Genomic DNA, 13,809 nt, shown 5'->3' with positions numbered 1-13,809 from the left:
TTAGCTTGATTTCTGGAAAGATAGTCTCATTTTGCTAGACCACACCAGACAAAGCACATGGTACATAAACTAAAAGAATTACAAGAACTACAATGAGTAGTAATTATGTGCCTCTTGAGGCCCTGGAGCTTCTTACTGCCTGTGGGAGGCAGACAGAAAACTACGGGTCATGATGAATGGCATTAAATTTCTGGTTGTTGGCCAGCAGCTCTGCATGTATAGTACTGGAACAGAGGTCTCAGGGCCATTTTGCTCTCTCTCTTTCTCTTTCTCAAATGATACTGGACTCAGATTAAATAAGTCAGGCACAAAAACAGTCTGCATCTATGAGTCTTGAGAAGGAAAGAAAGGACAACCTTAATCCAAGAAGGTGAGGCAGTCATCTCATACCTCCCTGCTTCTCTTGCATGTGTGTGTCTTGCCCTGTGCATACCACTGGCCCTTTGGTGCTCTCCGCATGGTCTGTGTTTAAACTCCTAGAATCTGGGGTGGAAGGTGAAATAATTAACACGTCTCCTGCAAAAGCAACATTTCTACTTCTTTCCCTTTTCCCCATTCCAAACTGAGAGTTCATCTTAAGTTCCAAGAACTTACCAGGAAGGGAGAGAGAGAGAAACATCATGAGTAACTGCTGCCAGCCTTGCTAGGGGAGACCTTTGAGAATCTTCTGGATGTCCCAGTAACTTAGCCTCTGAAATAGGTGGTGATACTGTACCCAAAGGCATTTCTTAAGTGCCCAGGTAGCCTAAATACAGCCTGTGGGTTAGGCAGATGCCCTCCAAGACCTGCCTCCGTCCCATCAGGTATGCTCCCCTGTTCTCCTGCCCATCTCTGGTGAGGTCATGTTGCCTTCGGGAGGTCTTTTTTCTTGGAAAGCCAGGGCTTGAGGGTTTCCCACTAAGCAGATGAAAAGCAGCCGAGGATGACCTGGACTGCCTACTGTGGTGCCCCTGCTGTCTGTGGGCAGCTTCAGGTGCTCTTCTCCTGACTGGTGAAGGACACCAGCAGAAGGCCATTTTTAGTAAGAAAACTCTCGCCTTGTTCTCAGGGACTCTGGAGAGTTGAATGGTATTCACTCTCCCCAGTAAACAGAACAGCGGTCCCACTGTGTGGGCTCGCAACCATGGCTGAACTTTGGAGTCACTTGGACATGTTTTAAAAAATGGCAAGTGCCGGGGGCTGGGGATTTAGCTCAGCGGCATAAGCACCTGCCTTGCAAGCAGGCAGTCGTGAGTTCGGTCCCCGGTACCGATAAAAATGAAAAAGACAAAAAAAAAAAAAAAAAAAAAAAAATGGCAAGTGCCTGTCCATGGCCCCAGAGATTCTGATTTAATTTATTGGTGGGTAGCTTGAGTCTCAAAAGATTTTAAAGATCAGGTAATTCTTAAAGGCAGCCAAGATGGGGAACCATGATACTACACAAGATCTCTTCTTGAAAGACAGCCATTTGTATTCTCATGCCTGCCCCACTCACAGTTCATGTTCACATACTACTTTTTAGAAGTCCAGTTCTGAGTTTAGAGCATATTTCACATGCCAAGATCAAATAGAATTTAGTCTTCTGCTATGCACTAAACAAGTTTACTTTTTGGACCCATTCATCTCATTTCATTTTGGTAAATGTGTGCACTAATTGTGTGTGTGAGTGTGGTATTTGTTTCCTGTGTGTACAATAGGGGGCCATTCACACACACTATTCTGGTATACTTCATTCTGAAGTGATGGTATCTAGAAGGTCAAAAGAGTTAAAAGTCTTTCTGTTTAATAAAAGGACTCCTGTGCCTCTTTGCCACCAGCTCCAGGTTTAGGCCTTCTGAAAGGCATAGAATCCAGTATGACACAGTTGCATTTGATCAGATGTTACCCAAAGCATACATTTGACATACCATGTCCCCTAGTGATTTCATGAGCTACCAACTTGTCTTAATGGGAAACTGCCAGGAACCTCCCATGTATTATTCTGGCCCTCTGAGATCAGGTGGGGATAGCCACATGTCCTCTTGCTTGATCGTGTTCTTAGCAAGAAGTCACAGCTAGAGAAGCACAAGGGATCCCAAACTGTCCCTCGTTGACTGCAGCAATGATGCCATGTGTTCATGCAGCCTGTTTGCAGGGCAAGGGAGGCTCTTGGCTCTATTGCGGTTTAGCTTGGATACTGTGGAGACTAAAATCTTCATTTCCAAGGGTTAGGTGCTGGATTTCTCATTCAGCTTGTTCTTTGTAAAGTAGAAGGAAATAGCAGGGTCTTGGGTTTTGTTCTATGTATAAAATGTGTCCCTACTTTAGTCGGAAGATTGTCCTTGTTGAGTATAGTTGAAAAGTCAGTGAAGACAGGTAGCTTTTTGGTTGATTTTTGTAATAGTAAGACCAAAAGAATTTTCACTTATCTAATTTTAATTATAATTTAACAAATGCAGACCTCATTTCTCCTGAGAACTAGTAAAAGAATCTAAGTCCTTCTTTGGCAGTTAAACCCAGAGAAAGAATCCTCCTCTCTCTGATTGATCTTCTGTTGTGATAAAATGTCTCTTAACCCTTGGCTCTCCCTCTGCTTTGGTCAGACACAATGGCTTACAGAAAGCCAGGGACTTCTTTTTCCCTCAGAGCACAAGGAGACGAGCTCAGCACTGTGTGGAGGACCTCATTGAGGAAGCAAAGAGCTCAGCCGTGATGCTTGATGGAGTTCTCACAGGCAGAATCCTACCAGGAAGCTACCAGAAAAGGCTGTGCTGGGGCTCCCACTCACTCTGTTGCCTCCCTGAGACTCCTTCCTCCCCTCCACTTTATCGTGGGGACCTCACCCGACCTCAACAGGAAGAAACTAAACACAGACACATACTGCATGTTTGCATGGCTCACAGGGAGTTGCTTCCATCTCATCTCTGTGGACTAATATCTCTCTTTCTCTCTTCCTGTGTTTTTCTCTTTATATACTCTATAGCTGCCTGAAAATGCTCAACCTGTGGTGAGTCCCTCTCTCCAGCCCACATGCAAGGGGAGCGGACCAGAGGAGGCTGGGATTGGCAAAGCCAAACAAAATGCCTTAGGAGTATTGGCTCACTCCCATTTTTCTCCTTATGCCACAACCACCCCAACTGGGGAGCTCAGTCCACACGATGGGGGTGGGGTAGCAACTCCGAGGAATTAATCTCTTTTTGTTCATATCCACCCCATTTGTCACTGCCTCCTCCCACCAGAACAGGATCCCAGATTGTCTCATTAAGTTAGCTGAATTTTCTCCCAGAGCAGTGTGCACTGATGCGATCAGAGGGAGAGGGGCTGAGGTGAGAAGGCCAGGCTGCCATTGCAGGCCCATCGTGTGTGTTTCTTCACAACTTGCCAGGGACAGGGTTGTTGCCAGATACTTGCACATTCTGCAGCTCAACTTCTAACCTTGCCACTTGGGAAAAATCAGTAACTTTCATTTCTGATTCAGCTAATGCTTCTACCAGTAAAGCAGGAGTCTCTCAAAGAAGACAACAACTTCAGTGAGAAATAGACATTTTTCTGTTGTTTTGGGGGTCGTTTTGTTTGTTTTTTGTTTATTGTCTTTTGCTTTCTTCCTTTACGTGTAGTAAGCCATGGACTAACTTAGCTGATGATATTGGACCCTGACTATTCCTAAAAAAAACAAAAAACAAAACAAAACAAAAACACCGTGAATGCATTTTTAGGGATAAATGGGGCAGGGTAGGGATAAAAAAAATTTTTTTAAGTGAGTATATGGAGGCTATGAAAGAGGCATGTTGGTGAGCAGCATTCTTGCTAAAAGATAGGGCTCCTGCCTGACTCTTCTGGACACTGCTCGTGACTTTCCTGGTGGTCCTGACTTTGTTGGTCCATACAGTCTAGAGTGTAATTCCCTCTCTTTGCTGCACACATAGGGTTGTCACCTGCACTGGGGATGACAACCTCAGTCCTCTTTCTCTTGGATGACTGGATTGGGCACTGATTCCTGAGTCCTGATGTACAAGAGTTTCTTGGGAATGAGGATACAATAAGGGTAAAGTTGGGTTTTATGGAGCTAGGATTTGTGGTCTTAGGTTTCAGTGAGCATGTTCGACCTACTCATTTTGCAAATGTGTGTCTGTATAATCTGACATTGTCGTGATCTATATTTTTCCTGTGAGGTGTCAGTCATACAATCCCAACTGTAAACACTGGAGCTCTTATGCTTATCCAGCCCTGTGCTTGGAAGGCTGGAGTGACCCAAGGTCTCCCCAAAAAGCTTAGGTACCATCCAGCTAGGGAGAAAAGACATGTATAAAAGGACAAGGCATTTTCCAACACACTTAAAATATTATTCCTAGAAGGCTCAAGGGACAATAGGTCACATGAATAGTCAAGGAAGAATTAGTAGACCCATCAGGATTTGAACCTAGTACTATAGCAAAAGGGTGCCGTAGAGAAATGGAGCACAGCCAGGGAACAGGTGGAACATGAGGCCCAGGACACGTAAGAGAGTGGGGTGAAAGTAGCACCCAGTCAGAGGCTGCAGGGGAAGCTCTCAGGGACTTGTGAGTGGGAATCTTGGACCAGTTATAACTCTGGCATGCTGAGAACTTCTGGTCATCCAGTCAGACTCTGCTGGAAGGGAACCTGGAGAGGAGCTGATCACCTGGGGAACAGTCCGTGGTTTGGTCTAGAGTCCAGGCCTGTGGTGGTAAACCTATGCCACGCATGCCACAACCAGCTAGTTGTCATCATTGAATGCTCTGAAAGGTTTGGCATCACTGGCCTAGTCCATTTCAGTGGGGCTTGCTGCTAGAAGTCACCACAGAGTTCAAGAGCCAACTGTGGGGAGGTAGCTTTGTTTTGTTTGTTGTTTTGAGACAGGATTTCCCTATGTAGTTCACACTGGCCTTGAACTTACAGTGAATGCTCCTCTTGCCTCAGTTTCCTGAGCGCTGGGATTACAGGCCAATGAAAGCACATCCAGTTCATGACTTTCTTGTAGAGAGAAATTATTAATAGTTTCTACTACTATTGAAGCTACAACTATATGAATTAGCAAAAAATCAACCTAGTGCTCCAATTTAAAATATAGCAGTTCCTGTGAACCACAGCTCGTGATCTCCAGTCTAGAAATTCAGCATAGCACATTCAGGGTGTGTGTGTGTATGTGTGTGTGTGTGTGTGTGTGTGGTGCTAGGACTTTAACCCAAGGCCTTGCACGTGTTAAGCAAGCACTGTACCACAGCTAAATTCCCAGTCTTTTTTATTTTTATCTTGAGGCAGATCTTGCTAAATTGCCCTAGCAGGTGTTGAAGTTGTGATCCTTCTGCCTCAGCCTCTTAAGTTATTGGCATATACCAACATGCCCAGCTGTACATTAGATTGTACATGCTTGCGAGCAGACATTTGTTTGATTTGCCTTGGAGAACATAAAAGACAGACACTGCACAATATGAAGTAAACCGATGTATCAAACTTTTTCAGTTTTTATTTAAAAACAAAATCAAAAATAAGTAAAAACACAAAGTCATCTTCTTTTTTTTTTATTTTTATTTTTTTGTCTTTTTCTTTTTTATCAGTACCGGGGATCGAACTCGCGACTGCCTGCTTGCAAGGCAGGCGCTTATGCTGCTGAGCTAAAACCCCAGCCCCGAAGTCATCTTCTTAAGCATCCTCCAAAAAGGATAAGAATAGAAGCCAAGCATGGTGACACATACTTGTAATCTTAGCTGTTTGGGAGACTGAGGCAAGAAAATTGCAAGTTTAAGGCTAATCTGAGCAACTTAGACCTTATCTTAAAATAAAAAGGGGCTGGGGGTGGAGCTCAGTGGCAGGACACTTGCCTGGCACATGCAGGTTCTGGGTTTAATTTATAATACCACAAAAAGAAAGCCTCTGAAAATTATGGGTAAGAGGGAACAGGTAAGACTGTTGAGACATTGGTGCTCCTATGATTTCATTTGCCACTTTAATGTTAATTTCTAGACTTTCCACTTGGAAAATGTCTGTTTCTAATATATCTGTATAGTTACATCTTGGTACTTGACTGCTTTGAAGCTCATTCTACTTGATACTGGACACATTTTAACAAGATAGAAAGTTGTTTTTCTCTGCCACTCATCAGACCTCCCGGAACCAGTTAACAAGTACTGAGGTATCACTGTACCAAAAAAGTCTGTTTCCCTTGAATTCTTACCCAGGGTTTCTATTCAGGATAATTTTTTTGGCAGGGGTGAGGGAGAGCACTGGGAATTGAACTCAGGACCTTGTGCTTGCTAGTCAGTCACTTGTGCCACTGAGCTACATCCCCAGCCAAGGATAATTTTAATTGGGTATATCGATCACTTTTATTTTAAAGAATATATTCAGTTTCTGGGGCTGGGGATTTAGCTTAGCGGCATAAGCGCCTGCCTTGCAAGCAGGCAGTCATGCGTTTGATCCCCGGTACCGATAAAAAAGAAAAAGACAAAAAAAGAAAGAATATATTCAGTTTCTTGGTACATTTCACACTTTGATTACTAACTGTATTTATACCCATTATAGGAACCCATTAATTTGAATAAATTCTAAATGTCACTAATGTACTCAGAGAAGAAATTTTAAGAGACTCTTGAAAAACTCCTGTTTCCAAAATTTCCAAGTTTGATTTATTTGGATTTGGCTAAAGCCCATCAATCTCTGTATAAATATGTATTTCTGCATTCCAAGAAACCTCTCCATGTTTCAAATGAGGTTATGGGATGTTGTGATCCCAAAGGGTCTAAGTAAACGGGATTCTTAGCTCAGTGAAGAACTTAGGAGTAGGGGGGAAATGAAAGCATTCTATATTTCTGTACAGATTTTCCTTGTTTTAAATCTGGAAGGATAGGCAAGAGACTTACAGATACTTTTCTCTGAAAAGCTTTTTTCCCCCTGGGTCCAGGGAGTGTACGCTACACCTCAAGCTTTGCTCCCCACTATTCATCTCATCTTCTCCTTTCTGCCCCTTGTATCCTCACTTCCCTGGAGAGAATGTATCTTTTGCTCCAGCCTTGCCTCAGCCCTCATCACCCACCTCCCATTGCCTAAGCAAAGCCCACAGATGGGGTGGGGGTGCGGGACTAAGGTGGAACAGGCTGTGGCTGTCCCTAGGAGGCAAGCACTTGGAGGGCTGTGACAGAGACCTGAGCCTCTGCCCTGTTAAACAGGGCCCAGTCTGGAGCCTGTGTGGCACAGCAGCACAGCCTCTGGTAGCTGGGCGGGAGCACATTGCCCCCAGAGAGCTTCTGAAGGATCACCTCCTGTACCTGGGTTTTGATCCCTTGGGATGAAAAGGAGCTGTGCTGCTCTTAGGAGACAGGGCTCACAGTTCCTGTGTGAGTTGGGGCTTCTACATACTTCCAAGTATAGAACAGGGGCAGGAGTTGGGGTAGAGACAAACACTCTGCTTGTTGATTCCATCTTGAGATCTTTCCAGAGTTCCAGACATTCTGTGTTTGTGTTAGTTTAGCCTCATTGCCCTCTGGCTAGTAAGTTGCATTAAATAATTTATCTTCAGTATCTAGGAGCAGGTGATATGGGCTACTCTTACGTAGCCCTGAGCAACCCCAGCCTTATTTCAAGACAAAGATGAAGCATCTGGGTTGAGTGTTAGACTAGGGGAAAAGTGCTTTTCACCCTCCTTGCAGAAATGCCTCACAGTCCTACCTAGCATGCAGCATTTTGATAATTAGGTTGGACAGCTGCAGATTGAAAATAAGCAGCTGATTGCTTTGGCTTTCCTGGCAGATGATACCCGCTGCCTCATTGTGTGCACTGTTGATGGTGGGCAGCCCTGAGGGTGGTTACCAGGGGGAAAGTGCCACCCTCTGCAGCAAGCAGAAGCAGGCAAAGATCTGCCAGAAGCTGTCGCCCTATAGCACTGACTTGCAATGTTCCTTGTGCTCCAGGTGCTGTTGTTTCTTTAAGAGGAAAAGGAAGAAGAATGCTCAGCGCCACAAGTGACCAGTGCCTCCCAGGAGTCCTCAGGCTCTGGGGACTCTGACTCCATTGCACCTGCAGCTCCTGCCATTTCTCATTGGAAGGAAATCCTCTGTGGGGGAGGGTGGAGATCCAAACCAAAAAGAAGAAGCAGATGCCCCCAGAAGGAGCCAGTGCAGGCAGCCAGGGTCCTGGTGGGTCAGGGGCTGCCCCTCCTGCCTAAGCTCCGGGCGGGTCCCAGAGCTGCTGTTCCTGCACTGCCTGCCCTGCGGCTGCCTGGTAGACCTTCTTCCCATTGTTTACAGCAAAGGCCTCATTCACAGAAACTCAAGGACTACTGCGCACTTCCCTGCCCTTCTTTATTCCTGGTTCTCATCCCACCCTCAACCCTCTGCTGCACAAAAGCTAGTGAGCTAAAAGCTTTGCGTGTGGAGAGGGGGCCCAGGATCAGGAAGGCCAAAAAGGCAGGAGGAAAATGGCAGGCCCAGGCCAGGGCTGGAGAACCGTCTTTCTCCACCTCCCTGTGTGTCTGCAGCATGGCTTCCTCTCCTGTGTGCCTGGGCAGCCTCCACCCAGATGGCCACAGGGTTCAGGTTCCTTCCTTCCTCCCTCCTGTGAATTTACACTGTAGGACACAAGCTGTGAGAAATCTGCAGTCTACTGTCCCCATGTGGTGGCATTTTTTAGCTTGCTTGATGAGTGAGTTCCTTTCTCCAGGCAGTAGCAGGACATGCAGGTTGTTCTGAGCAAAGGAAAGAAAACTGACTTTATTGCACTTTTAGTTTTTTTTTTTTTTTTTTTTAAAAACAACATGGCAGATGCGTATTATGTCTAGTTCTATTGGGAGTTTTACTTTTTCTGTTTTGAGGGGATGGGCCAGCCAAGCCATTCAGAGAGAAAATGGGTCCAGAGGATGTTTTCCATAGAAAGAGATTGATTGGCAGCACCCAGAAGAGAAGAAGCCAAACTGTCACTCTGAGTGAGCACTCAGGTTGGCAAAGAAACATACTTGAATTTTCATTCATCTTCTCAGCTGCTGAAGGATGTCCCTACCAGAGCCTCCTGACCTAACCCACCTGCCCTTCGCAAGCCTAGCTCTCCAGCAAGTGGGGTGAGCGGTGACCCATCTGCGACCAAAAGACCCCACAGAAGGAGATATTCATCCCAAATCCAAAATGTCTTTTTCCTCACTGCCAGGGACTTCCTACTAAATAAGTCATGTCACTTTCTGATGATTTCGGGGATGACTAAACAGCCACTACTATATTGCCACTGGAAGACAAAAAGCAGACAGTGAACTTGCCTTCCAACTGCCAGAGAAGCTTCAAGGCATGGCATCATAGGGCCATGAGAAGAAAGTCATTGTGTCCCATCTGTCTTGTAGCATTTGGGCTGGCTTGCCCTACCCAAAACCAGGCCTGTAGCATCTGGACCAAGCACTATGTGAATAGGAGTATAGGAGGTTGGTGCTGGGAAACTCCAGGGAAAAGGAAACTTAACTAAAAGGTTTTAATTTATCTTTTAATTGGGTATAACTTGAATATAAGATGCATCTGAGCATGTTTTCCCAGCACACCCAACATTCCCACCAAGGTGGCTTCACAGGGCGGAACACCATGAAGTATCTTAGTTCCTCATTCACTGTTTGAAATTAGTAATGTCTGGAGCTAATGTCATGCTCCATTTTCAGTTCAGGAGCCTTTCCAAACAATAGTTTCTCATCCCTATGTGACAGAGGAGAAAGGATCATTTATATCAGGGGAAGAAGTCTTGTACCTAAAGCAGAGAGCTAACCACGCAGGTCCATAGCTATTGTAGTCTGGTGGCTTGGGGAAGCATAGAAATGTTTGTCCCTGGCTTGAGGCACAGGGGTAGCTATTGGAATGGAGGAGGAGGACATATATTCTGGTTGCTGGCATTTCCTGACAAGTCCATAGTGTACTTTATATGAATCAGAAATGCCTGATGTATCAGAATTACCAGATTTACTTATTCCATGGGACCCAGGCTTGGGAAAATCACTTTATTGGCTCCAAACCCATTTATCTATGTAAAGACTGCAATCTGCCATTTCTTTAAAAGAAGTATTTCAGTATGTGAAATAGAGTGGCCGGAAGAGGCAATGTTGTATCCCTTCCCCACAAGGACTTTGACTACTGGGGTATGCTTGCCTGCTGATACCTGATAGATAAAGGCCATCACCAAAATTTGCAACGTCTCATTTGGCATTTGGGCAACTCTTAACTTCCTATAAAGAAATTTTAATTTCCTCTTCCCTGTGTAGAAAATACCTTGCCTTTCAAGGGAGGGCAGGGGAAATGGTGGCAAAGCATGGAGCATCCAGGTTCATTGTACCCCACTAAGTGCCTCCCCCACCCTGCTTCTACAAAAAAGCAAAGGTAGTGACTAGCTTGGCCACCAAGCAGGCTGCCTTGCTGCCAACTTTGTGGCTTTTTTTTTGTCTTAAAATTTTTATAGGCTAGCTCTTGAGGGGTTAAACCTGAGCAGTTGGGGGGTGGCTTCCTAATGCACTATTCTCATCTTCCAACACCCCCCTTCCCATCTCTTCCTAGGTGTTTGGTTTTCATAGCAAAGGTAAAGAGCCCAGGTCCCTTTAGCACATAGGTACTGTAGTGGTGAACCTTCCTAGGCTGTTGACACTCCAAGATGGTCCCAGAGCCAAGAGATTCTATTATAATCTTATACAGAATTAACCCACCTGCCCCCTAGAAAACAAAAAGTGAGGACTCCACAAGCAGTTTGGCCATCAGTTCCGGCCCTGCCTGCACGTCTGGCTCCTTCCTAAGTCCTGTCAATGCTGTTGCATGGCTGTGTGTCCCAGCCAGATGCTGATGGACAGGCATGCCCTCCAGCACCCACCCAAAGTCTGCTTACTCTGTACTTTTCAGCTTTCTCCCACAGCCATGTTGTCTGAGGATCATTTTCTTTGGGATTGGTACAGTTACTTTCCTTTAAAGCAACTTCAGCATCTTTGCATTTTTAAAAACCCTGGAGATATTAGATGCCTCCATCTCTCTGGTGGTGTGACCTGAGAAGATGTAGACAAGTGGAGTAGGCTGCCACCAAGGTGTGCTGCATCTCCGCTGTGACTAGGCCTGGGCCAGGGCCTGCTCAGTCTTCCTCTGCAGGGGTGGGTCAGGTGGTTGCACAAGGCTGACGGAACATCCTGGCAGCCAGTGTGCACTCGTGACTACCTTAATTAACATTGGGTTTTGGGTCTGTGTAGGAAGAAACAAGGTCTAAGAAAGTATGAGTCAAGTGACAGGTCCATGTCCTTTAAAATGCATATGGTGCAGGAGATGGATTGAGGTATCCAATAGAAAAACTGATGATTTTCTACTTTTCAGTTCACTCCAAGTACATAACAACAGTGCCCCTTTGCCAGACAGCATCTATCATCTCAGAAAGTAACTTCAGCAGTGCTTATGCAGTGTTTTCAGTGTTTCAACTACTTTGAATGTCAGAAATATGCACTGAGGTGGTTATGTTAGAGTGGTTACTAATGATTATTTTGTTTTGGTTTGGCTTTTTGGTACTATAAAAGATATAATCCCTTCCACCTCCTAGTGAACAAGCATTGCCTCCATTTCTGAAAGATAAGAACTTCACTTCTCTACAAAGGAACTGGTCTTTCTGATGCATCTCTCCAAAGCCTCTGTGCTTCCTGTGTCCCAGCTGCTTTTTAGTGTTCCTAGTAAGCCAGCTGTCCATTCCCATCAAGTTGCCCTGACAATGTTGTCTCATGTCCGAGCCTTGTCAGGCATGGAGTTTCTCAAGTTGGGTGTTTGTGGGGCCACTCAGCCGACATTGCCTATGCCAGGCCACTGCCACCAGCCCCTCCACTGCCTCACGTTGGGCATATGAATTCCAGAGACCCTCAGGGAGCCAGGATAACCAGGTACCCATCTGGATTGGCCATGTTGGTGACAGGCCCTCACTCCTGGGGTTCTTGCTTTGTAGACTCCAGGGGAGCCCCACCTAGAGGCTGGTGGTAACTCCCAGGATTTCCTATGATAAGTTGGTAGAAGTCAAACCAGGATTCCTTTTGATTTGGAAGTTTGTTATGAGGTTGGGTTTTTTTTCTGTGTAAGAAAAAGAAAAGGCAAACATGGCCCTTCTGAGTTTGTAGAATTTGAGCAGTGTTTAGCCACAAGTCTTGGAAGGCTTTGATCCAGTAAGCAGTCTTAAAAATGTTTTTCCTAACTCCTTTTGCACATGACTAAGTGCAAAAGAATAGGTTTCTCATTGTATTCACAATAGTACGTAGGTCCCCTGAATATAGACAGTAGGACAGTAGTTAACATTTTTCTCAGTATGAACCAGGAAACCCATTCCAGTATTTGTAAATCGGCCTTACAAAGGAAACAGTAAGCATCATACTCCATATATTTCTAGTTGATTACCGAACTTGATGTTATAAAGAAGCCTCGATTGGGTAGACAGAATTTTTTTTCTTTTATTCAAAATAACTTTTCTTGTGCCATCACCCCCTTGAAGTTCTCAGAGTAGAGGATTATCCACAGTAATAAGTGGGGGTGCGGTGCAGTCATCCTGGTGATGTTAGGCAGAAGAGGACTGCTGTCATAACTGTCCCCCAAGTCCCCTTTTCAGGATAGCTGTGACATTTTCAGTATTCCCCTTTGTGATCTCCCAGGCTAACCCTGCACCAAAAGCCTTTTTTAGGCTTATTGTCTGTCAGGAATGTCTCAGGAAGATGAGCCATTTCTTTGGGGGGAAATAAATTTACAGATGGGGGTGTACGATTATGTGTGTGTGCGTGTGCATGCGTGAGTTCATGTGTGCATACTCTCCTCTGTACATTTCACTTTGATAAAAACTCATGCTAGGCTGTGGGGAACCAGGAGTTCCTGAGTTTTACTTGTCACAGTGACAAGCTTCTCAAGGCAGTATATTAGCAAGCTGGCTCTTGGAATGAGCCCCATTCATCAAGGAGAGAAGAGTAACAAATGAAAGAGGTGAAACCAAAAATACTATAACTCTCCCAATGGAAAGTAATGTTGATTTAGAATTCCCATTGGATATACTACATCCTCTAATTTATTATATTATTATTTGTCTGTTTCTTTAATCTTTGCCCATTGTACTCTTAAGATGATGTTGGGATGTTGATTGCAATTTTTAAAAAACTAGATAATGTATAAATCAGTTGTGGAAATCAGTTATAATTTTGGATGTGTCTGATTATTAAATGCCTTTTTAAAAAAAAAGATACATAATCTTTCATGAATCCTGGCACTGGTCAGAAAACTTACCTGTGAAAATGAAACAGTATTTTTAAACATGAATGTCAATTTAAAGTGTATGTGAAGTGGTCCCCCCAGCAAGAGACTTGTGTACTATCGGGGAAAAATCCGCAGAGGAAGTAGCCTTCTTTAGAGAAAATGGAAAATGGGTCCTGATAATTTATCTCAGAGTAGCCCATTTCTAGAGCACCATGGAATGTGCTGGAAGACACAAATGTGATCTCTTAAGTATACTCTTCCCCAATGTGGGGAGGACAGGACTCAGTTTGCACCATTTTTGTATGTAAAATAAAATGTCTCTTCTTTCTTGGCTACTTCTTTGGTTCATTGGTTTGTTTTTAATCTCCCCTGGCTCATTTCTGGCTAAGAAAATAATGCTTGATACTTTGGCATTCTTGCTTCATTCTTTGAGGCTGAATATTACCTTCTCTTATGAGTCATTTCTAAAGTAAATAGACCTAAATATGGCCATTCTCATGCTAGTTCCTGTCCTCAAGGGATAGAACACCAGGAAGTCAAGACTGCTCTAGTGAACAATATCTGGTAGCTTCATACCTGCTCTGCTGATGGAGAAAGCACACAAACATTTAACTATGGAACAGGAAGGAGC

The 13,809-nt window shown here is 44.5% G+C and overlaps 1 protein-coding gene across 12 annotated transcripts in view; it reads left to right on the top strand.

Annotated features, from left to right (window-relative positions):
* The window catches only part of Csnk1g1 (casein kinase 1 gamma 1), a 166,309-nt gene extending 152,796 nt beyond the window's left edge, over window positions 1–13,513 (top strand). For 7 of the 12 annotated variants that reach the window (XM_063256946.1, XM_063256949.1, XM_063256947.1 and 4 more), the window contains 2 exons: window positions 2,942–2,965; window positions 7,884–13,513. In XM_063256946.1, coding sequence (XP_063113016.1) covers window positions 2,942–2,965; window positions 7,884–7,938 — 79 coding nt within the window. In that variant the 3' untranslated portion in view covers window positions 7,939–13,513. The remainder of the gene's footprint in view (window positions 1–2,941; window positions 2,966–7,883) is intronic. The other 5 variants (XM_063256948.1, XM_003480187.5, XM_003480189.5 and 2 more) reach the window with 2 other exon arrangements.
* Window positions 13,514–13,809: the final 296 nt, after the last annotated feature.

The sequence above is a fragment of the Cavia porcellus genome, unplaced genomic scaffold (assembly GCF_034190915.1).
Source record: "Cavia porcellus strain 051 isolate PalLab524CR breed Dunkin Hartley unplaced genomic scaffold, mCavPor4.1 scaffold_10, whole genome shotgun sequence".
NCBI classification, from domain to species: domain Eukaryota; kingdom Metazoa; phylum Chordata; class Mammalia; order Rodentia; family Caviidae; genus Cavia; species Cavia porcellus.
This window is presented reverse-complemented; position numbering and strand designations above follow the sequence as displayed.